This window comes from Carassius carassius, chromosome 37 (assembly GCF_963082965.1).
Source record: "Carassius carassius chromosome 37, fCarCar2.1, whole genome shotgun sequence".
Taxonomy (NCBI): domain Eukaryota; kingdom Metazoa; phylum Chordata; class Actinopteri; order Cypriniformes; family Cyprinidae; genus Carassius; species Carassius carassius.
The window spans coordinates 24,211,668-24,238,216 of record NC_081791.1 but is presented as its reverse complement, the minus strand read 5'-3'; the positions used below and the strand labels follow the sequence as shown (position 1 = coordinate 24,238,216).

At 35.5% G+C, this 26,549-nt stretch overlaps 1 protein-coding gene across 1 annotated transcript in view; it reads right to left on the bottom strand.

The window, feature by feature from the left end:
• plekhg5b (pleckstrin homology domain containing, family G (with RhoGef domain) member 5b) overlaps positions 1-26,549 on the bottom strand; it is a 62,992-nt gene that overhangs the window by 14,903 nt on the left and 21,540 nt on the right. Inside the window, exons 4-9 of the mRNA XM_059528327.1 lie at positions 10,712-10,853; positions 10,171-10,270; positions 8,789-8,840; positions 6,784-6,875; positions 5,607-5,743; positions 4,036-4,202 (exon numbers count right to left, since the gene is read on the bottom strand). Coding sequence (XP_059384310.1) covers positions 4,036-4,202; positions 5,607-5,743; positions 6,784-6,875; positions 8,789-8,840; positions 10,171-10,270; positions 10,712-10,853 — 690 coding nt within the window. The remainder of the gene's footprint in view (positions 1-4,035; positions 4,203-5,606; positions 5,744-6,783; positions 6,876-8,788; positions 8,841-10,170; positions 10,271-10,711; positions 10,854-26,549) is intronic.

Sequence of the window (26,549 nt, the reverse complement as noted above, 5' to 3'; positions counted from 1 at the left end):
TTTTTGTTGTAAAATTTTTTTTTTATTTTTTTTCTAATGCTTGCAAGAGGTGTACACACCTTAACATATCAAAGAACTTGATCCTTTCATTTAAAAAGGAAACCAATGCAGATTAAATCTGTCTGCTCCGACACTAACCTCTATGCTGTGATATTAATACACTTCTGAACCAGTCTCTTATCAGAGAGGTCAAATAGGAACCGGGAAAGGCTCATTTCCTGCAGTTAGTAGCAGCCGACAGATGTTGTGTAGTTTATCCAGACCTTTGATATTCCATTGACTAAGTTACATTTGATCAAACACACTGTTTCCTTATTGAACACTCCTCTGGCAGCTTTTGATGCCATTTTGGTGAAAAAACTCTGCAGTCTCTGAAGACAAATGTTTCTTAAAGGCCAAATATTTACATTAATCACACCAATTTGATAGCATTCTGAAATACTAGCTTCTGTGTCGCTATTGATTCTTTTGCAAGCCAATAAAAATAAAGTATTTGAGTGCATAAGCCACTTGGTTTTACATCTAATGCATTGACATTCAGACATTATGATAAAGTGTTAGTAGCTGGAGAAGTCTGGCATACACAACATGACCAAGATTTACTAAATCCATCAAGATGACACATTCTTTGTGCCGCTGCGCAGTGGGGGACCCTGAGGGCCATGGGGACTTCTGATTTAATCACCTGAAGTGTTGTGTAATACACCTCTCGGGTCATTAGACAGATGAGATTGCTCTACTTTGTGTCTGTGTGGGTGAATGGTGCAGCCCAAATGCAAGCTAGCATTATCAGTCTGATGCTATTTGACTAATGCAACAGAGCCGGAGGTTAAAGGTGAGTCGAGGTCTCTGAGGTGAGACATGAATCTTACGCAACAGGACATGCTTAAAGAAACAGAATCATAGTGTGCATTTAAAACTAAACACCACTGGTAACCACATCGTGCTTATGCATATTTATACACATAACCACTAGAGGGCTGTCATATTTAGGAGAGTTGATGTTAAAAGAAGGGCTGGATCAAAAACACAACTTTCACCTGAAAACCTGCTTTTGTGAGACACTCGACTTACAGCTCCTGGGAGTGTCAAAATCATGGCGTTACATCAAACGCTCACGCTTCAAAGGTTATTCCCCCTCCGGGGTGGATCTGGGCCAATCAAACCTCAAAAGAAGAGTCCTGGTGTCACTGCCACACCAATAATCCCAGGGGCGATGGGTCCTTTTCTAAAGGTCAGGCTTTGGTGAGGGGGCAAGACACAGTGGTTGAGTTACCACATACAGGTCAAATGCGCTCACAGACAAAATCGAGCAGCTCTCATAAAAATTCCAACGGAATAGCTGGCAGATGAGCTGAGAATTCCATCAGCGGGAAACAAGGAGGTCAGAGGACAATAGATCACTTCTACAGTCAGAACAATCACAACATATGATATTGTCTATCTGTCTGATCAGTCTGTCTGTCTGTCTGTCTGTCTATCTATCTAACTATCTCCGTCTGTCAAAAAAAAAATATATATATTAATATTAATGCTATTCTTTTTTTTCTTTCTATTTATCAAATAATTATGATTATTATGGTTTACACAAAAATGTTAAGCAGCACAACTGTTTTCAACAGAAACAAAGAGATTTTTTTTTACAGTTTTACAAAATTAAATTATATAATTTATATATATATATATATATATATATATATATATATATATATATATAGTTTTTTTTCACAATATTACTGTATTAAATAAATGCAGACTTGGTGAGCATAACAGTCTTCTTTAAAAAGAATCTTGCCGACCAAAACTTGTAAATTCTTTACAATCCGTTGCGGCGTTTTGACCAAAAATATTTTACTACAATCATGACAGAATTAAAATATAATATTTTGTAAATAAACAAATATTATTTTAATATTATTAAGTATATATATATATATATATATATATATATTTTTTTTTTTTTTTTTTTTTTTTTTCACAACCTTGATTTCCATTTAATTAATTTATTATTTTTTAAATAACATAAGCTACTTAAATCTATCTATCCATCCATAAAAAAGTAACATTTAATAAAACGTTACATGTATTAAATGGCCTTAAAGTTCTTTTAAAATATTTTTTTTGGGAAACATTTGCGTTACATTGTGCTATTTGCATATAATGAATAACTACAATGGGAATTGTTTAACGGAGTGATAAGGAATGCCCTGCTGGAAAACAAGGGGGTGGTGGAATTTCCAAAAGTGGAAATTAATACCATGATGCAAACTCATGCTGCTCGTTATCAAACAAATGCGTGAATGCTAAACCATCAGCCTTAAAACAACACTAGTGGCGACATCTGTGAAAGCAGAAACAGAAATAACAGCCATTCTGTGTGTTAACAATTGCACACTTATGCATAATTTGCCGTACAGCATCTTTCCTGAGTTTTTATTATCTATCTAGGGAAAAAACTCTAAATAATAGATACAAAATCTCAACAGAGAATTTTCCTTCTTGTAATGCAAATGAACCTTTTAAATCACAAATAAAAAAATAAAAAAAGGAAAAAAAAATCTAATCCTAGGTCTGAACAGTAAGATACTGCATTTTTTTCCAAAAGACTGGTGTTACAGAAGAACTAGAAAAACAAACCCGGGTCTGATGCGCAATACCTGTGCAACACTTGTCCAACATGTGAAGACTTGTTTTATGCCGTTACGTAACCTACATCCAGACAATGCTAAGCAGAGCCTGATGGGATGACACAGCTTTGACCTGAATGCTCTGTACTCCAGTTTTTATTGCTAAGCCTGACGATTCATCCTCAAATCACAGTAAAAGCCCACGAGGAGCATTGACAGGCCTCTGCCTTCAATCCTACAGTCTGCACTCATCTCCGAGGCCTGCATATCCATGCTAGTACACGCACACAGGAATACGTTCAGGCTTGTCTTTCCATGAATCCAGCTTTACTGACTATCACGGTGCAGCTGGGAAAATACAACCCCATGATGTTGAAAGAGTCACCAGTCATTTCTACAGAAAAGAGCTAAAAACCAAACAATTGCCAGCATCATTCGGAGGGTCAAAGTGCCGTATGTGGATGCACTCAGTAAGCTTCCTGTATGAGGTCATGTGTTATGCTTAAAATGATTTACACCAAGCTGGAACCTTAAAAGGAAGTTGAAGTGGGACTGAGGTGTTTAGAAATCAAGAAAGATAGGGACGCATTAATTTAGAGCCAACAGGGTCAGCACACATGCTTATTTTACACACAAATAGATTAACCAGTCATAACAGAGATCATTTATATATAGAAGTCTCAAAGTGGCAAAAAAGGAGCCCGTTTACTTTTAAAGGGATGGAAAATGGTCTTCGTAAAACTAAAAATGCAATAAGAATGCTATGATAAATAAATAAAATGTGTCTAAAATGGGTATGACACAAAATGAAATGATCCCTTACTATCGATAGGACAGAAAATGGTCTTGTAAAATTCAATTACGCCAAAAAAAAATTTTTTTAATAAAAGTTGAATAAAATATGTAAAAAGCAAAAATTACAAAACAAAAATAGAAAAAATTATATATATATATATATATATATATATATATATATATATATATATATATATATGAAAAAAAAAAAGAAAATAAAATCCCCTACTATCGATAGGACAGAAAAAGGCATTATAAAATTCAACTATGCCTAAAAACACAAAAAAATAAAATTTGTAAAAAAAATAAATTAAAAATTGAAAATATGTAAAAAAGTTTAAAGAAAATGCACATTAGGCCATGTTTATAAAACAGGTAAAATAATATAAAATAAAATAAAATAAAATAAAATAAGCTTGACTATTAAATTTACCTTTTCCCCCCGAAACATTATTTCAAGTTCTTAAATTATTTAATTTTAATCCCACATAAGATAGTAAGGGGTTAATATTATATTATTTTATTTTCTAAAACAGATAACATAACAAATGCAGTCAAAAAAAATAAAAAATAATTCCCCATACTATCTAGAGGAAACACTATAAGGGCTGACCAGTATGTCAACGCTCTCCGGGCGCGGCAGGGACCCATGCTCCGCCCTCTCACTGCCCTGGGTGAGGATGTAGACGCTGCCCCCTCCTGACGGCTTCATGTTGGGCAGACTGAGAGAGCGCAGATCCTTCACGCTCTGCTCCACCTTCAGCTCATCGCCGGGCCGAGCTGCGGAAAAACAACCGTTTGAGAAATACTCACTTAATCGTACAAATAATGTTCTTATTCTGAAAACACTGGTTATGAAATAGATCTAACAATACTTTATAATGGAATAATGTTTAATATGACTTTAAATGTCAAATCCTAATAAAATATAGCTTAAAAAAATTTAAAAGAAAATTCCAGTATTTAATAATATAGTATATTAATAAATAATAACGTTAACTGTGGAGCACATGGATTTGAACACGGGTCCCGCTTTTATGAAATTATTTGGCCCGCCCCAGCCTGCCCCGCAAAAAAAGTAAAATTTCTTGACCCGCCCCGACCCGCCCCGCGCATCAGGGACATCACGACATCACATTTAATACGATCATGCACACACTTTAATAAAGCCAAATCAGTTTTTGTCACAAGTAAATACGTTCGTTGACTTAAGACATAACACATAAGACACTCTTTTTCGCCAACTGCTGGCGTATTTGTGTGATATGAAGAAATGGTCACTGAACGAATCAGTGAATTAATCATTTTGGTGAACGAACTGAAAATCAACGAATCTCTTGAAAGAATCAAAATTTCCACCACTTAATTCCATGCAACATAAATGGATTTTAAAAAATTTTGTTTTTAGTGATCCGCCCCAACCCGCCCCGCAATAAAGTGCATAAAGTTATTATGCTTTTGTTATTTTAAAAAGGAATCATTCCTGTTAAATTCAATAAAAAAATTAACATTTTTTAAAATAAAATAAAAAACAATAAAAAATAAAATAAAAATAAAGCAAGGCCAACACTACAAGGGAGTAAAAAAAACGACAACAGAAATTACTTAAGTACAACAAAATACTTACACTACTGGGGATTACTGTTTGTTAAATATTACCACCATATATTCATGATCACTGAAATCTGCTGTTAGTATTAATAAAAGTACCAGAAGGTCTTCAACAGAGTAGATTTTCAGCATGAATGAAACTCTTCAGTCCCAATTATTTTAATGCTAACCCTCTCTTCGTTCTCACGTCACAGGCTGTGTATTACGCAAGCAGCCATCCAGCACCTGTGGGATGCCTGTGTTGGCTTGTGTTTGTGTTATCTGATTAAAGACATGGCGATGGGGATTTGTAAAGACAGGCACATGGCTGTATAATCACGAAAAGCGTGTTGTGATTGTGATGATCTACTTGAAGAAACAGCACGGCCCTGTTAGGCTCCTTTAGATGCATAACAACTCTAATGAAGTGTAATCGGTCACACCTCATTTCCTGGGAAACTGTCTGGTTCTGTGGACACAATGACGGCTGTGTTGAGGAAGACTGGTGTACGTTTTCAACTTCAATGTTGTAAATGTGTAGGAAGAAAGGGTTATCGAAATGCTGACACAGTGATTAGCATTTCAAACTCGTACCTTTCACTTTGAGGCAATGCCCTCCGAAACGATACGCCTCAAAGTCGAGGGAGAGTGGAGTGTTGGACTGGTCCAGGAACAGATCCACTCGGGATAATTCAATGCCCTTGCGCTCAAAAATGGGTCCGAGCACCTCTCTGAAGAACAATAAAATGAGCAAATGAGCTTGACAGATAAAATGAACAAAGCAAAGACTGAGTTATGGACATTTCTGATACAATTAACACCCATTTAAATATTTAGACATAAAGGCTGTAGGAAGCAATTGTGCTTTTATTTGGAAAGCTGGCATTAAATACTCCTCCTCTCCTATGGTATGACATGTTATAGTCTTAAGGTCTTTGTTTTCGCACGTTGAAAAATGAATACGACCTCGCGTTTCGTCACACGTTTACACATTGCCTCCCAAACTTTCGTCAGTCATAAAAAAATTAGGATCAGGTTCGATTTTCTACGTTTTCGCATCCGTATGCATTTTGATAGGAAAGGATGGTGAATATGAAAAAACATTGATATTACATATTAAAAGATAATTTTTACATTGCCAGGTTTAAAATAAACAATGGTAAAAATACAGTCTATTCCTTACACACTACATTCAAAACATTTCTTAAGAAGTCTTATGATGCTCCATTTATTTGCTCCGGAATACAGTAATATTCGGAAATAGTATTACAATTTAAAACAACTGGTATATATTTGATTGGATATTCGTAAGTAATTTATTCCTGGTGCAAAGCTGAATTTTCAGCATTCATTACTTCAGTGTCACATGATCCTTCAAAAATCAGAAATTTCTTATTATTATCATTATTGAAAGCAATTATGGTGCTTAATATTTTTTTGTAAACTGTAATAATATTTTCTTGGGTTTCTTAGTTTTAAAAAAAACTGCATTTATTTGAAATAGAAATCTTCTGTAAAATTATAAAAGGTCTTTACTGTCACTTTTGATCACTTTTGACTTTTGTTCATCATTGCTAAATAAACTAATTCCAATAAATAAATAAAAACCTATGAAGTCCAAACTTTTGTAGAGTACTGTATATTCAACAAAATTTTTACCTAAAATATTGATTATGCAATGGATGCATTTAGCATAAACCTTTTAAACGGAAACACAACCAAAACTTCAGTCTAAGGTTGCTGGGGAACACATATTTGTTCTCTGACTTACCGTAATGTCTTCTTTTTGACAGCGGGGACGATCTCTGTGTCTATGTCTATGTTGAGGTCAAACTTGAGGCTGAAGCACTCCTTCTTGGGGTCCTATAGGGGGCGACAGAACAGTGCTGCTCAAAGGTGGGTGACAGACAGACAGACCACTTCCAGTCATTTCCAGTGAACTCTAGATGTGATCAAGATCAAGCCACATCCTGGGGCTGCTGATGATTCAGAGACGTGCTATTTCCTGTACGCTATGCTGGATATGGAAGCCCACATACAAGTCTTTACAGGTACTTGTAAAGTAAAAATATTGGTAGGGCATAGTAATATAATATGTAGGATGTTAAAGGGTTAGTTCAACCAGTTAGCAAATTTATGTAATTAATAACTTACCCTGATGTTGTTTCAAACCCGTAAAACCTCTGTGTATCTTTGGAACACAGTTTAAGATATTTTAGATTTAGTTCGAGAGCTCTCAGTCCCTCCATTGAAGCTGTGTGTACGGTATACTGTCCATGTCCAGAAAGGTTAAAAAAACATCATCAAAGTAGTCCATGTGACATCAGAGGGTCAGTTAGAATTTTTTGAAGCATCGAAAATACATTTTGGTCCAAAAATAGCAAAACCGACGACTTTTTTATTCAGCATTTTCTTCTTTTCCGTGTCTGTTGTGAGAGAGAGTTCAAATCACAGATTTGTCTGGATATTTGTCTGGACGTCTGGATATCCGGTTCGCGAACGAATCATTCAGTTCACCAAATCGAACTGAATCGTTTTAAACGGTTCGCATCTCTAATACGCATTAATCCACAAATGACTTAAGATGTTAACTTTTTTCATGTGTCTGACACTCCCTCTGAGTTCAAACAAACCAATATCCCGGAGTAATGCATTTACTCAAACAGTACAATAACTGAACTGCTGTGAAGAGAGAACTGAAGATGAACACCGAGCCGAGGCAGATAGCGAACAATAGACTGACTCGTTCACGAGTGAAGAACCAGTTGCATCGGTTTTTGCATCACCAGTAGTTCTTTCGGACAGTTCGATTCAATAAACCGGTTGAAGAAAACGGTTCACTGGTTCTTTTGCGCTCGACGTATAATGGCGTCATTTGCAATGATTGCTCTTGATTCAAGCCTTCGGTTTACCCGCGCTCAATCAATCACTAAAAGAATCAGTTCGGTTCAGACGCTCTGTGTGTCGGTCTGCTTTAAGGTGAATCACACATGCGCAGTATCATCAGCTCCTCGGTTCTCGAATCGGACGCGTCTGACAGAAACGGTTCTTGACTCGTGAATGAGTCAATGTTTTGTTCGTTATCTGGCTCAGCTCGGTGTTCATCTTCAGTTCTCTCTTCACAGCAGTTCAGTCAGTGTACTGTTTGAGTAAATGAATTACTCCGGGATATTGGTTTGTTTGAACTCAGAGGGAGTGTCAGCCACATTAAAAAAGTTAACATCTTAAGTCATTTGTGGATTAATGCGTATTAGAGATGCGAACCGTTTAAAATGATTCAGTTCGATTTGGTGAACTGAATGATTCGTTCGCGAACCGGATATCCAGACTGCTTTGATTTGAACTCTCTCTCACAACAGACACGGAAGAGAAGACAATGCTGAATAAAGTCGTTGTTTTTGCTATTTTTGGACCAAAATGTATTTTCAATGCTTCAAAAAATTCTAACTGACCCTCTGATGTCACATGGACTACTTTGATGATGTTTTTCTTACCTTTCTGGACATGGACAGTATACCGTACACACAGCTTCAATGGAGGGACTGAGAGCTCTCGGACTAAATCTAAAATATCTTAAACTGTGTTCCAAAGATACATGGAGGTCTTACAGGTTTGAAACAACATGAGGGTAAGTTATTAATTACATAAATTTGCTATCTGGGTGAACTAACCCTTTAAGGAGCTATACATGCTCGTTTCTAGCTTATTAGTGTGTACAGTCAGCTAGGATTCCAAAAGTTTCCCATGAGCCTTTGCGGAGGGAGGACAATACTCACAGTGTGGCGTCGCCGGGTCTTTTTTCCCTTCATTCCTCCTGTCTTACGTTCTCTGTTAAAATACAGAAAAACACATCAGACACATGAGGAGATTGGCCATGGCATCTGTATCTGACACCATCACTGCATTTTTCAGGCTGAATAATCGAAAAAAAAATAATTTGCAATTTTGTGGTAAAACTTGTACATGTGATTAAAAAAAAAAAAAAAAAAACATTCTTATTATATTCATAATAAGAATAATACGGAAATATTATTATAACTATTTTAAGTAATACAATAATAATTCAAGTAAAATTACAAAAATTGTATTTCTGGCATTTAATTTATTTGTATTCAAATAGAAAACTATTGTGCTTTTATTTTTTTTATTGGAAAACATAGAGTCCTTAAAACTTCCGTTCATTTTTTGACAATGGACGGTTTATAAGCACTGCTCCCTTCTCATATTTGGGAAGATGGATGGTGCATGTTTCGCTCCTGCACATTATAAGTGCCCGAAAATCACAGCGCATGCAGAGATGAATTAGTGTTGAACATTTCCTGCAAAGTGAGCCACTGAAAACACTGGATCATCAGCTGCTCGCTTCACTTTGAAACTTGCATTGCATATATTATTTAATTCACAGCCTTTACAAATAAATGTTTATTCTGCATGCATGACATACTGAGATATTGCATGAAATATTTTTACATGTTATAAATTATAAAGATACTTTTTACATTACAATGTAGAAAATGAACCAGAGTGAAGGTTAATTAAAAAAAAAATCACGCTCAAAGAGGCTGCAGTTATTTGATTAAAAACACAGCAAAAACAGCTTTTTAATCAAAATATATATTATTACAATTTAAAATAACATAACAGATTTTAAAATGCAATTTATTCCTGTGACACAAAGTTGAATTTTCAGCATCATTACTTCAGTCTTCAGTGTCACATGATCCTTTAGAAATCCTTTTAATATGCTTATTTGCTGTTCAAGAAACATTTCTTCTTCTTCTTCTTCTTCTTCTTCTTCTTATTATTATTATTATTATTATTATTATTATTAATTGTGATGCTTCATATTAAGTGCAACCTATACTTTAAAATGTGCATTGCATGTGTTTATTTAATTCACAGCCTTTACAAATTAAATCACACCTAGCGACATAATATGTTTGTGGTTTTTATTTAAATTCATCATGCAGCCATATTGATTTATTTCCATCTCTCAATTTCAGATCTGCATTTTGCTCTTGTTCAGGTGTGCTAACACTTCATGCATGTCAGCTTGATTGTTCTCATTACTTTTATGTGCCTTTCTTGGTGTGCATAGGCTGTTAGATTCCATAAAGTTATTTGAATGCTGTGGAAAGGTTGTGAATCACCGACTGACCCTCGTTCAGTGCTTCCTTCTTCCTCTTCATCCAGGTCAGAAGGGGGGCTCGTGCGAGGGGGACAGGAACGCGTGGACACATTCCGCGCCAGGATAGAACCTGACGACACAGATATAAGCAAATCTGATCTTACATGCTTCACTCCTTACAGAAATGTCTGCTTTTTTAATAGTAATTCAACTAATCAACTAATCACTTAACTATATAATGGTGTACAATTAAAAAAAAATATAGATTTAAAAGTTAGAAAAATAGAATTATAAAAATAATTAAAAAAAATGAAAAGATAATATAAAAAAAGTAGTATTTTTTATTATTGTCAAAATAAATTAATATCAATTAAATCAATTTATCAACCTTTTATACTTATATTTATATACAGCATCTGTTGTTGGGTGATTTAATTTTACTGGTAGTTATTAGTTGTACAAATTACCAAACATCCATTCCTGGTGCTTTTAAATGAGACTCGTTTGTATGAAGCATAAACCTGTTTGGCAGAGGGTGACATAGGTGTGTTTGTGCCTGTAGGGCCGTTACCTTGTGGCTGTACGTCGAAGCGCAGATGCCTGTCAAAGTGCATGGTGTCAGACTCATATAGGTGACAGCGAGAATCACATGACTCGCACAGGTGCAGAGGGGTTTTACCGTTCAGTTCCTGACAGTCGGGATGATGACACACCTACAGGAACAGAGAAATCAGACACCAGACGCTTTGAGTCACCCAGGCTCTGGTTCATCGCACTTCATAAGACCACAAAAAACCTCACTCTGTGGGTTTTCTCTTGTGACAGTTCACAACATCATAGACAGTCTCAAATGCAACCATACACAGACAAAACATGACCAATTAGAAGAATTCATGTGCCATGGTATTTTTTATGGCACTTTCAAGAAAACCACAGTAGATTTGCAAAAACCATTGTTTGTGATATCATTTACCATGTTTTTGGGCATGTACTACGGTAGAACCAAGATATTCCATGTACAACTTTTCTATTAGATATATAACTTGAAACGTAAACATTCCTGTAATGCAAAGCTGCATTTTCAAGATTCTTTGATGAATAGAAAGTTCAAAAGAACAGCATTCATTTGAAACAGGAATCTTTTGTAAGATTATACATGACTTTAATGTCCCCTTTGATCAATTTAACGCATCCTTGCTGAATAAAAGCACTTCTTTTTTCCCAAATAAATCTTACTATCCCCAAATATTTAAATGATTATCTATTTAAATATATAGATAAACTCTTAGATAGTAGAATTCTCCAAAGATTCAACCAAATTTTTTGTAAAGATAAGTGCAAAAAAATAATCACCACATCAAGTGCTCCATTAGTGATAAAGCCAATGGTTGCCTTTTTTTGACATGCAAAAAGTCATGCAAATCAACTAAATCAAGCTACAGATCTGAAGTTATAATCCAAGAGAAAACCAAGAATCACAACTAGTTTCTCGTGCATAAAGTACACCTTCATGTCTGAAGCTTGCTGTTTTACATAAAAGCTTTGACTGCCACACCTACTCGAGCTTAAGCCAAACCCCTCCGAAAGACTCGCATTGAAACATATCAATCAGACCACCCTCCCCTCCTCTTACCTTCCATTTCATGGGATGTGTGCAGGCCGCCCCAATCGTTGGACAACGGTCCAGGGAGGCAAAGGATAGCGCTTCAGTACATTCACACACCCCAAAACCTCACTGAAGGGTCCCAATTCACCCCCTTCAACCAAAGAACCAACAAGACTTGGTCCAATTAATCTTGACCCACCCCCTTGGTGTCTAGTCAAGTTAAGCGCTCATGGGGGCAGGGCAGTTTTAGGGTAGTCCTGGTGTTCCCCAACAACCAAATTAGTCTTCAGATGTCCAAAACCCCTCTAATCTGAGGAGCTAATCATCTGTGCACTCTCGTGAACCCATCTGATGGGGCGGTGGAGATTAGATTTGGCTCATCTCTTTCTCAGACTAGACTCCACCTCAAAAGGAGGAAGAAATGCAGTCTCGGCTCCATAAAGGTTTTAAATAGCACTTGCTTTTAAATGGGGCTTGTTGTCTATAATAGGCATGACATGGTCTACCACAATGAGCACAATTAGGTTAGGTGTACTTTCATGTTTTTCAGATTCAAGGGCTTGCTGGGACTTTGTGCGAAGCTTCTGCAGCTTTAAAGGCACAAAAGGTCAAATATGGAGTCAATGTGACTCCACAAATCACTTTAGGACAGAACAAACTTAATTACTGGTGCATGCTTGGATGTCGGAGTTTTACAGATTTGCATAAATGTGGAAATGTTGCAAGAACTGCAAAGCAAGTAACATTTTTAGGGATTCCATGGTCATTGAATCCTCTATGGCAAAGGTTTTCAAATTGGGCTTTGGGGATCTTGAGGGGTCCCGAAAGAGACAATTAAGAAATAAAATAAAATAAAATTTTCAGTTTTATAAAATTGACTAAAAGTTTTTTTTTTCAATAATAAATAAAATATTAAGATTTAAAATGAAAAAGACCAAAAGAAAGATGAATTTAGAAGGCTACAAGCAGAGTCCACTGAAAGTCTCAGTTTTAGAAACAAAATAATAACATTTATTCAATAATAAATAAATATTAATAAATAAATAATACATACAAAGAGAATTTAGAAGGCCACAAGGGGAGTCTGCTAAAAAAATGTTGCTTTATAAAGTAAATAAATAAAGATATATACAATTTTATTTAATGAGAACAAAAATACAGGTAATAAAAATATAATATTAAAATGATATATTAAAACAGAATTTAGAAAGCCAAAAGAGAAGTCAGCTGAAAACTTCAATAATAGAAAAGAAAAGAAAATAAAAAGAAAATGAAAAGGTTAATCAATAACAAAAATAAAATATGAATGAATTAAAATTAACAAAAAAAGTAAAAACTTTTTAGGGAAAAAAAGAAGAAAAAACTGAATTTAAGCTGCTGCACAGGGAGTCTGCAGAAAATTTCAGTTTAATATAATAAAATAACATTTTAAGAAATATATTTTAAAAGAGTGGTGCCCTTTTAAAAGAATGCTAACAATTTTTTATTAAAGCTTTCTGGGCAACAGATCACAAAGCTCACTAACAACAGTAGGGATGTGTCAAGAACCGTCCAACCACCAAGTGAAGTAGATGGGTCAGAACATACATATACATAAACAACATAACACCAAACTACAGCACATTATGGTTTTTATGGTGGGGGTTTTGACTGATAATAAGAGAAAGAGACGACAGGTCGTTCCTCTTTACAGTAAAACTTTCTGCAGTCAACTCAACAGGACAGCCTGTATGCTCACGTAACGGTGTGTTTGTCATGAGCCACTGCTATGACAACTGTCAGGAAAGGAGTTTGGAGGACCGAGCTGAATCACCGGGAGGGAACGAGTTACAGCACATTCGTCTGAAGGAGAGAGAGATTCATCGCTGTTTACAGACTGGCTGACCTGACCGATCACGCATTCACACGCGCTCAGTGATTATTTCAAGTGATGAAGAACATTATTGAAGAAGCTGATGTGAAAGTTCAGGGCAGCTTGACTCGGTCAAGTCCTACCCTACTTAGGCAACTATCTTCTAAGATGGTATACTACTGATTTGAAGCGCTCTACACAGGCAGCAACTGTCTGAACACGTTTAGCAGTTCTTATGAAAATGTACCCTACAAAACTCGACTCCAATTGATTCCAATCAGTATTGTTATTGTAACAAAAAATGATTAAAACCATTTTAGGAACTGAAATGTAGCAGAAATAAAATATAAATGTTCAATTTATTTCAGTTTGCTGCCAAGAAAACATCTCTCACTAAAACTTAAAATTAAATGAAAACAAATGTATAAAATAAAAGCTAAATCAAGATATTAAATAAATACTACAATAGTTTCTAAAATGATACTAAAACACTGCTGATGAACCAGGTTTGAGGTGCATTCTGGGATTGAAATAGAAAGATGCTGACTGTGCATCTGCAGCACATCCATAATTTGTAGGTAAGATAACTGATAAATGGCCAATATTACAATTTTAATCCATTTTGTATAAATTATCCAAACTAAATTTAAATATTGCAGTATATTTAAATGCAAACCACCATTTTAAATGCTATAATTTTAAGCATCACAACATCATAATTGCACAGTTCATTTTGAGATTTTTAACACGAATAAGATTGCATTTAAAAGTATTTTGAAATAATTATTGTTTTTAAATTAACTTCAGTAAAAGTGAATTTATGGAAGATATTCCCAATGTAAAACTACATCTCTAACAGTGCTATTTTAGAAATTAAAAATTATATAGATTTTAAAAGTTTTTATTCATATTATGAATAAATTTTCACTTTTTTTTCTTCATTTTGATTTCAGATAAAGTTATCTATATAGTCGTTATTAAATTTTGTTTTAGTAATTTTGCCACATCAAGTTAAAATAAGAAATGTTAACTGGCAAACAAGCTGAAATAATTTATATATTTTATTTGTATTTAATGTTTATTTAATTTCAAGTAATGAAAAATTTAGATTTTAGTTCTATTTTCACTTTTAGTTTACTTTAAATGTAGGTAGGAAGTTCAGCAGGTTTTGAAAGTGAGAACAGGAACAGAGATTGAGTGGGGCAGCACATACAGATGAGTCTTTAGAGACTTCAGGCAAGTTACATGCTGACCAAACTGTTGGGCAATTAAAGGACCCTCGGCCAGGGATCAAAGCCAAGGACAGCGGAGTGTGTGTGTGTGTGTGTGTGTGTAGGCTGTTTGATTCTGAAGGTCTGCTGGATTACCCATGGGCCTCAGGAAGGGGTGATGTGTTGTGAGTGTGGAGGTGAATTTAAGTGAACAGCAGAGAGAAACAGACAGCTGTGAACACACACAAGCGTCCAGAGGGGCTTATTGAATTCAGACACACATGGCAGCATTCTTGCCATTAGAGAGCCCGATGAAATCAGTTTTATTTTTTCCCAAATTCTTTATTTTTAGTTTTATTTAAAAAAAATGTATCCCTGTTTATTTTTTTCTTAACAGTGTCTAAATGGGTAAATAAATTGTATTAATCAAAAAGCATGTTTAATTAATTGAAATGATGACACTTTTGCCACAAATTTAACAGCAATTAAATGCTTAATAATAAAAAAAATTTAGGTCCCTATGAAATCGGTTTTATTTTTACCCAAATAATTATTAATGGAAATCATTAAACCAACTTCATTTATTAATTTCTTTACAATAGTAGGGCCCTTTTTTCAGATATTCTGTGCTGTTTATTTTATTATTAGGTAATCAAACAAAAGCATAAAAAATTCATTTTTAATTTTTCATATTTTACTGCCCAACAGAGGCAGTTGAAATTAAAACTTTGACAGGTTGCCATAAAGATCTTTATATTTCTGTGTGCATATGATATGATAATAGTTTCTCTCAAATAAAACAGTAAAATGGTGGTGAAATGACTTTCAGAACAGCTCTGGAGATGAAGTTCACGTTTATGACAGATGCTAAAAAAACTGCAAGCGTCACACATGCTTTATGCGTGTAATAAACAAAACCGTGCTTTTTCAACATTCACTGAACACAGAGACACGCAGAACTTGCAAAATTCATATTTAAAAAGCATTATTTGTGGTTTAATATTTACAGACACTAGTCCATATCACACTTTAAATCTACTGGCCTACTTTTGATTTATTCATCCAAAATTTGTTGGTGACATTCTGCATTCTATAGTAAATTCTATTTTTATGAATGGATTCTGCAATTCCATGCACAATTTTTGCATTGTAGAAATCATAGAGCCCACACTTACAAACAGACAAAAACTTATTTAGTCAACAAAATGCACACATCAGGGCTAAAATGACCAAAAATCGAATTACTTGTCACTGGAAACATGTTGCAGTCTTGGTTACAAAACATAAAACAATAGCAGCCACCATCCATATTTATCAGAGCGCTTACAAAGATTATGACATTATATATGCTTTAATAATTTCATGCCCTCATTTCCCCCCTCAATAATCTTCAAGCAATTAAGCCTTGATTTGCAAAAGCTTTTCATGCCTGAGAGTTTTTTAATATTTCATCAGCATCGACCTGCAAAGATGACCTGGAGTGAAGGGGACTCATGGTGAACAGGTTCTGTGGTCTCTATTTGTCTAGCGTGTTTTCCTGTACGTATCTGGTGAAGGGGGTGCTGTGCAGACCGTGTGAAGAGATTCAGGTCAAAAGTCAAGTGCAGTGTCCTTTAGTGCAGGATTAATCCATCTGCTGCAAAACTGAGCACCTGTTCCCCTTTAACTGTACAGCGGTCTTACATAATGTACATTTGCATCCCTCTTTCGCACACAGATAATTATGCCAGCATTTAATCTCTCCTTTCATGGAAAGCCACACGAGAAATTTGCCCTCGCCATTTTGAAGGGTCAATGAAATTATGTAAGCAATGAAAAAACATAAATGACTTGACTTCAGTTTGACAAGCAAGAGTTTAAACTGGTAAACAGGAAACACTGAAACTCAAAACAGAGGGACATTACAAAATTAAGCAGCAATTAATACTCGCAAACAAAACTGTAAAAGGCTTACCTGTGCTATACATTGCATATGCATGCAAATGCATCTCACAATCACATGACTGAGCCCTCAAATCAGCTGATAATGCACATAAGCGTAAATAAATGGAGGAGTTAGTGAAGGTCACACCCAAAAAATAGTAAACAAGCTCTTCAACAGAATTCCCAGTTCTCTAGCCTTCTCTCACCTTGACCATAAAAGAAGTGAAGCACGCATTGAGCTACAATGTGACAAAAGGCCAAACAAGTCCGGAAACTAACTAACTTGTGACAGCAGCTTCATATTCTACCTAAATTCACTGAATCATCATTGCAGTGCAATAGATTTTGAAATCTCTCACATGCACTGCCATAGCTTCAGACTCAGAAACCACACCTAAGGTCCCGTTCTCTGAGCGTCCGATACATTTTGCACATAAAAATGGCAAAAGTGGGCTGAATTAGAGCTGGGTTGACAGAATAAGAGCCAGGTTAGAGGCTGGCATCAAATAAAAAAGGAAATTAAGAGCAGGTATTGATATTCTGTTTGTAAAAGCAGTATTTCTAGACAGCTTATGTCATGTTTTAACGAAAACACTGACTCAAACAGGACGATCCTAAAGCATACAAAGCCTGGTGATTAAAAAACAGGCTTAAATTCAGCCCAACCCTAACAGCATCATGGTGACTTAGTGTGAGTGAACGACGTGAATCACTAAATAGCCTTAAATGTCTTGATTCACACTCACGAAACTGTGAAATTCCCGTCTGACGCTGGTGACGTCTATAAACACAGACACGCTGCTGCTTAAACACAACAGACCCAAACATACATACGGACTCATATAACGCTGATTCACATCCCTCTTGTCAAGCTACACTTACTAAAACAAACACAGTTAACTACACTAATCTAACCACTTTCAGAAGTGACTCAGAGTTCTGCTACAGCTGTTAGAAGACTTTTTCTTCCATTTATATAATACAAACATGTCATCAGAAAACAGAGCTGGGTGTGAACTTACATGAAGCATAGCCAAAATTTTCCATAAAAATAAGCATGAAAACTCGCATTGGCATTATTATGATAATAACATTTAATAAACAGACCAAAAACTAAAATATTAATTCGTCCAAACTTCTGAATTGTAGAGTATATAATATTTTTGATATCCATTAATTTTTTTTATACATTCAAGCAAATGCTGCTTTGTATTTAAAAAGATACAAATATATAAAATACAATTATATTTAAAAAGCTAAGATAAAACAAAACAAAAACATTCTAATATGCAAAAAAAAATAATCTAATTTATAAAACAAAGAAAAGCTTTAAAATAAAATTCATATTGAACATTGCAAGAAAATAAAAAAAACAAAAATCAAATGAATAATGGTGAATGTCTTTTATGTTATAAGTTCTTTGGTTTACAAACTACACCCAGACACATGGTGTGGTTAAGCAATTAAGTAATTACGCAACTGAAGCCACAGCCAAACATCTTTCGACGACTTTGCTTCTGAGTTTAGAGAAAAACACGACCATTGAAGAAAGCAAAACCAGTTTGCATAGGCTTTTCAGTACCAGATGGCTCTGGATGGACTTGCCACAACCGTTGATTCCAAGACAAGCGTCTGGCCCATAAAGTACACATTAAAAGAAGATCAATAAAAAACAAAAAGGCATTTACGCAAACCAAGGCGGCATAATATTCGTTTGGTTCACCATGCTTTGTTTTCCTTGAATTCTCTTAAACTGGAGCTAAAAAAGAAAGCCACATTATTGCGATTCTTTTGAAAAAGCTGTAAGTCTATGTGCTTTTTAGCTTAGCCTTTTTTTTCATAAAAGGAATAATTTTATCCACTCCATAACTTCACATAATCTCTTATATGTCCAAACCAAAATGATGATGAAAAATCAGCTTTGCATCACAGGAATAAATTACATTTTAAAACATATTCAAATAGAAAGCAGATATTTTAAATTAAAATAACATTTCATAATATTAACATTTTTAATTGTAGTTTTAGTCAAATAAATGCAGCCGTGATGACCATAAGACACTATTATTAAAGATTATTACTATAAGAGATTTTCCTCCCAATCAAAATGACATATATTTACATAAACCTAATGTACATTGATAGCTGGACACTACCGGCTGGATTAAACATGCAAAGTGAGAACTATACTAAAGTTTAAATAATCGGCACAGTTTTAGATACATTACACAATGTGCAGTAAGCTGGTATTCTATTCCAAACATAGAGAAAGAGACATTCTTATGTTCCTAAAAGAGATGAAACGGGTCTAAAGCAAGGAAATTACCACCATACAAGAAGTCACAGAAGTATGCAGACCAGGGCTAGTGACTGACGGGTCACAGTCTTGGGTCAGTGGACATCCGGAACAATTAAGAGGAAAGAACGCATTACCACAAAAGTGGTCTACATGCATGTGTCAGAATACAGTGACTACAGTCTAAATTTACCAAGACTGAGCGGCTACTGCAGGATGACGACACATGCAAAAACCAAAGACTTTCAGCCAGCAGAAAACTGTCCTATGGACCACTTTTATGGCCTTTTTAAAGTTAGACTAGCATTGTTCACAATATGCATTGATTTTATGAACAAAAATCCACACAAAAAATATTCAGGCCTAAATTTCAGATTTATGTATTTGATTTGAATATAAAACGTCCACCAATTTGCATTAACACAAGTGATTAAACTTAACGGGAAGCATGATCAGTCATACTTAGAAACCTGTAGATTTCTGCACCCGAAAAATCATGACAGTTTATTATAAACTATTTGCGTCTATTTGAGTTTATTTAAATAATCATCTAAACAAAACGCCAAATGACAATCATTAAAATATGGCTAGTACTATCATAGAAATCCAAACAGTTTTAGTTTTTAACTTTGTATTACAAATTAATTCTAAATATTTAATATTTAACATTTTTAGTGTTGGATATCCATCAAAATGTATTACTCTGAATTCTACAGTAGAAAGTCACACAGGTTTAAAGATCAAGGTAAATGATGACCGAATTTTCCTTTTCAGGTGAATTAAAGCATATTCTTCGAAATCAATGAGGTTGATACAATTCAAACTCCTCTTACAAATAGAATTTCCAAAGGGGGATTTTTCACAGTGATGTTAAGAAAAAACATTTTGGGTTTCAAAAGAACCTTTCAGTGAGCAGTTCTTAAAAGATCCATATATATATATATATATGTATATATATATATATCCTTCATTGAACCATAAGGGACTTTTGCACTACGGGAACCTTTTCATAGTACCAGAACTAATTGTGGAACTTCCCACTTTTGGGCGTTTTCGCACCGCCGGAACTGGGTGCGATTTTAGCACCAGACTGCCTTTTTCGAGAACCAAATTAGCTCTTATTCTAGCAGGGTCTAACCAGCACTACTGGTAATATCCGTGATGTAAGTAGACAATGATTGGCCAGACGCGTTTGAAAACGCCCTCACCCGCCATGATTTAAAACGCTGTGTAATCATACTGTAAACATTGTGTCAACTTATTTCACAAGTATGATGAACAGTGATAGATGGACGAACGCTGAGGTGCACTGCAGGCAGTTGTATCAAATGTAGCACTGCCAGTTGTCGTTGGAGATTCTTCGTCCTCCTTTCCATACGCTTTATGTATACGTCGACAGTACATGTCCATTATTGTGAAACTCGCGAGGCACAACAAAAACATAGCTCCGATCATAGTGTCCTCCATCCTCCTGTTCTTAACGTTGTTCTTCTTTGTTTCCGTTGTTGAACGCCATGCACAAATCTGTCTGTCGACTTGCTTACGTCACTTCCTAGTACACACGGTCATGCGAATGCAACCCTTTAAATGGTACTGGAAAGTAGCTTGTGCAAAATCACCCCAGTACTTTAGTACTTTACTCTGACGAGTGGGGCGGGGCCGAGAGACGTGGGAACAGGAGCGAGGCCGGTGGAGTGATTGGAGATGAACGACACCTGTTTCAACCCACAGGTCTCGAGTCCCACGGAGGAGATGGAAGGATATAAAACAGGAACGACGACAGTGAAGGACGAGAGAGGACCAGGCCTGGACTTTATTTTGTGTTTGCTTTTTATTTGTGCGTGACAGTCGTCCGCGAGGGGCTGTTGCGCTGTTTTGTGTTTATTTTGATTATTAAAAAGTTTCATTTGATTGTCCGCCGGTTCCCGCCTCCTTCTTCCAGATGAATATGAAGTTTGTATCATTACATTTACATTAAGTTCTGGAACTAAAGCAGTGCGAAAGGCCTTACAGATGCCAATAAAGAACCTTGTACTAGCAAAACAAGCTCCATTATGGAGGCCCCAAGAGATCAATCCCTCATTTTAGAAGATGCATTTTGGTTTAAATGTTCTAGAATTAACCTGCAGCTTCAACAGTCAAGCAGGTGAAACCAAAAGCACACATTTAGACAAACTTCTCCTTGTCATGTCATGGTTTAAGCCAACCACAGACCAGATTAGACCAGCCACGAACAGTCTGGGATGACCAGCCTATTCACAGAAGTTGATGACAAATGTCTGCAGAGTGGTGTGGGATTTCCATGCTTGCATCAAAGGCCTATTTGCTCACCATTGAAGGACCAAAACTTCCTTGAGTGACTCATCCTGAGTTTAAACCTGTGGATCACATACAAGCCACTACACAATCACTTCCCTCCAAAAGCAAAGTTCACTCAAGGGCAATAGAGTTTGCCAACTCTGTGTCATGTCCATTAAACAAAGGATATTCTACTAAGTTGTATCATCTCTGAATGGCTTTCTACCAGTAGTTTTCCACATATCTGTGCCCTAAATGAAGCTAGAAGTCTTGCAATGCAGATGTTCATTAAATCAATTTCAGATAAAAACACTTGATTGCCGTTTTCAACTGGAAGAGCTTAAGAAAAATTAACTAAAAATGACCAAAAGGACAAGTCCATCCATGCTTAAGGGGACCAACTAACTTCACTTTTTTGCAAGAAACATTCCTGTCAGTGTTTGTTTCAACATGCAGCATCAGCAAAAGCAAATGTGCATGTACACACCCACACCTGGAAAACAGCCACCATTATTACAGAAGTGAGCAAGAAAATTAATTACAATGGGCTTTTTGAGACTGGTTTCGAATTAGCGTCGACAAAAATCTACCAAGAAGAACTTTCCTTAACAGTATTTTGTGCTTTGGTTTGTTATAAAATCTAAATGAAACCACAATTTTCACAAACTGCAGCAATACTGATATCTCATAAACACAGCCCAGCTTAAACCCAATTAGAGACAACCACTTGCATAGTTCAACTCTGTTAAACATGCTTAGCTGAAAGTTAAATTGTTTCACATTAATAATGTAAATGACATAAAATAGACTTTTAAGAAGGAAAAACCCTAGGAAGCATAATGTCTAGCCATCTGCTGGGTAACCAGAGACATATGTAGTGAAGACAGAAGCGAAAACTCACCAGCAGCTGTGCGAATTCAACTCAAACTCTATCAAGTGTGCTGAGAGAGATGACTTGAGCTCCACTCTGTGACGCAACACTGCTATCCATAGCTTTAGGGGAGGAATAGGAGGAGGAATTGACATACGGGAAAGAGAGAGAAAGAGAGAGAGAGAGAGTCTAGAAGGAAGTGAAAGGAGAAGGAATGCTACATTCAAAGTTAACGTTCTCTCTGATCTGAAAATTAGAGGAGAGTGGCTAAAGCCATAGCTAAAAACATTAAAACAAAAAATATATAAATAAATAAATACACCATGTGAAAATTCTGTTAGAAAGGTCACAATTTCATGTGAATGTATGAAAATATATTCAAATATACATATAAATCAATGTGTATGAACTACAGATCGGTTTAAAACTACATGCTTAATTAAAAAAAAACTTAAGTTATTATAAAGAGTTCAAAAAACAGTTAAAATGCCAAATGAAATGAAAACATAAAAAAATAAATAAAACAAACAACGCATAAAGAATGTTTTGCCATTGACATTATCATGACAATCAAGGAGAATTTCTCCCTAAAGCTTCATTACCATAATGCACCGGGAGGTTTTAATCTTGAGATTATTTCCGCCATTGTCATTACGGTAATACAGTAATTCTTGCTCTTTTAATTGCAGTAATATAATTATGCATGTAAATATAAGCCATACAACTAATATCAACAACAACCTCACAATTTAAGCTATGTATATATATATATATATATATATACACACACACACACACACATATAAATACACACACACACACACACACACACACATATATATATATATATTTATTTATTTATTTACCTTTATTTTACCAGGAAATAATCCCATTGAGATTCAGAATCTCTTTTTCAAGGGAATCCTGGTCAAGACGGCAGAATAATAGTTCCATTTTAAAAATACATATACAAACATTTAACAGAAAAAGACATTTTGGCAATTTAAACATCATCTCAACATATTCACCAGCAGCACTCAGTAACAGCACATGTGCATTTAGTACTCAAATAGTTCTTTATCCTCATTTTAAATTGTGTCATTGCCGGTAAGTAGTCAAATTTTAGCTTATTCTGCAATTTATACCAGGAAAAAGGTGCAAAAACTTTAAAAGCACTTTCACCTAAGACAGTTTGCGTTCGTGGGATATCATACATGATTTGGCCATATGATCTAAGATTACACTTCCTGGTAGTGACTTTTGGAGTCTGAAGAGAACATAAGTAAGGAGGCAATTTACCAAGTATGGCCTTAAAAAAAAAAAAAAAAAAAAAAAAAAATATATATATGTATATATGTATGTATATATGTATATATGTATATATGTTTCTAAGTGCACAAAAGCAGAGCTTGGGATTGGGAAAAGAAAGGAAAAAACCGTGAACATAGCCGTCCTGCCCCAGTCCAGACCTGCACGCTAACTTCACTCACATGTTTAAACTCTTCCCACTACTCATCACCATCCATGCAATTTTCTCCTGAAATTTCTGCACGCTCACGCACCGTCAATGCCAACATAAGAATTACGCATGCATCACATGATAGCCAAGAAAAATAAATGACCAAACATTAAAAAACGTCCAAATGATTAGAAGGAATGGCTCTCTGACATGCCATTAGATGCACTCACCGGCAGCTGCTCACAGTCGCACGCGTGTTTGTATGTGTGCATGTTGCTCGATACCTCGGTGCATCAAACCACTGTCCTGTTCTCACTCCAGAGCAAACTGCAGCGTCCTTCTGCAGTCTGGCAGGATTTGTAGAACGAGGCTGCTTTCAATCTAATAACTCCGTAAGCTGGTGTGTGTATGTGTGCGTGAATTACACAAGGTGACTGTTTCTACCCCGGTGTCGTTTCTTCCAGCGTTGGCACAGTTTAGCCCCTGAAGGTGTTTGTGGGACTATTTAACTGCTGGCATCTCTATAAGGAAGGAAGACGTCAGATATAATCTTGCTGTCAGTCGTGACCGAAGACCCAGGGTGTGTTTACGAAAACGCCCCCATCCTCTCACACACTGCTTCATCTTCAGATGACGCTTATCTGTTCATCAGTTCACATGAACCACTTTAATGGATTCTTGAGGGGGAGAGATGATAACAATCTGGCAAAGGTGCTAAAAAGGGAAAGGAGGACGCCTAAAAAATATTTTTAAGCATAAAATACATTCTCATGCTTTTATTATGAGCTTCTCTGAAATAACTCACTCTGACTGGTCAGTCGTGGCATTCTTTTGTCGTATAATCGAACATAATGACTTACTATCCTTTCTTTGCCACATAGCAAATATTTATATTACACACAAAACAAGATGCTAGCACATGTGCTAGCATCTTGTTTTGTGTGTAATATAAATATTTTTAACCCAAATCATTTCATGGGCCTTTCTTTTTTTTATTTAGTGAGTAGCTGCAATACAAGTGGGGTAAATCACAGCCAGATGGATGTTTTTACAAAATTAGTCCCTTTAGGCTGATATAATAGCCCTGATCTTGCTGTCGGGGTGAATTTTGTGAACATGGTCATCAATACATAGGATATTTAACAGAATACATTTTTTTTTTTTGCTAATTACTGGAAAAAAAAACTGGTTTGAATGCTTGCCAGGTCAAAAAAGCCTATGTTTACTTGTATTTAGACCCAAGCTAATTAGTTAGAAAAGAATGAGTTAGAAAGAAATGTCAAAAAAAGAAACAAAATAAAATCATGCCATTAGGTTTGTTTTATTTATTTATTTATTTTTTAGGGGGGGGGGGGGTGTCTTCAGCATTTTCTAAAGACATATACAAATAAATAAATATTTGCATTCAGAGCTTGGCAAGTGTTAATTTGGAACCTAGTTCAAAAGTTTCAAGGTCAAGTTTAATATGTGACTTATTAAATAAAAAATAAAATCAAAAAATTAAACAACATTTTAAATTAAACATTAAATTAAACAAATTTAATTTAATAAATTAAATATTACATTAAATATTTGCATTGACATATCATGAATTAAATTATAAATTAGATTAAATTAAGTTAAACTTTAAGTTTTTTAAATAAGTTTAATACGATTTTAATTTAATTAAACTTTTTGCATTGTCAATATTATAATGACTTAAGACTAAGTTATCCAAACACTCCTCTCTCATCTGACATTGCTCAGTCAAACATATTGTCCCGACCGGTCATCATTGGTGGTGCCAGCATTTCTGTGTTAAGCCGGTTGGGATGCTCAAACAAACAATGTTTTGAAACCACCGCAGAGCTGATCATGTGACATGAGGCCTGTCAATCAAACATATGAGGAGCAAATCCTAACGAACCCCAAACAGATGACTGCACAACGCTAGTTCACAAAGACTTACCACAAAACTACATAAAACACTACACCCTCAGCAAAACACGCTCTTTAGTTCTGCTTTATAATTGCATCAGCATTGTATTTCCAGGAGTAGATATAGGGCGTAAAATATACTTGACGTACTAGTCCACGTGAGTCATATCGAGTCCATCTCCATCAAACACACTAGAACAGATCTGATGTTCCAGAGCTTCCAAAACAAAACTCACTGTTTCTCTGGCATTCAAAGTAAACCACGCTGAGCTTCACTTAAGTCCTTTACAATTAGCTTCCTACATGAGAGACAGTGTGTGTTTGTGTGTTTGGGGAATAGCATCCCATCCTCCAGAACCCCCTGCTGTCTACCTCAATTAAAAGATTCTATATTTAAAGAGGCATGCAGACAGCAGCAACACAATTACCTGAGGGGATCAGGTGCTCCAGGCAAAGCAATCGGGAAGATGCAGCACAAGAGCTTCAACACAGCTGACGCACTTCAGACACAATATAGCTGTTTTTGTCGTAACACAAGGATGCAGGCCTGTCCTGCTCGTGTCGTGACTGTTCCATCGCCATTACTGACAGAATATTTTTACCAGTTATTTTTAGCTTAACACACTCAAACTCCTTATCAATGTTGAAAACAGTTTCTTAATGTTTTTTGTGGAAACTGTGACATTTTTTCCAAAACTATTTGATAAATCGCAAAAGAACAGCATTTGCATTTCATATTTGAAATAGAAATCTTGCGTGTTCTTCTTTATTAAAAAAAAAAAAAAAAAGTAGTTTACATAACACAAATACTGATAACAAATTAGACCAAACAGAACATCATACACACAATCTACTCCCTCAATAATCTTTTTTTAACCGTTTTTGCTGTTTTGTGTTTGATTCAGTCCATCAGCACCAGAGAAACAACTACTCATCTTGCAGAATGCAGGCAGGGTTTAATGGTCCATTTGTAAGA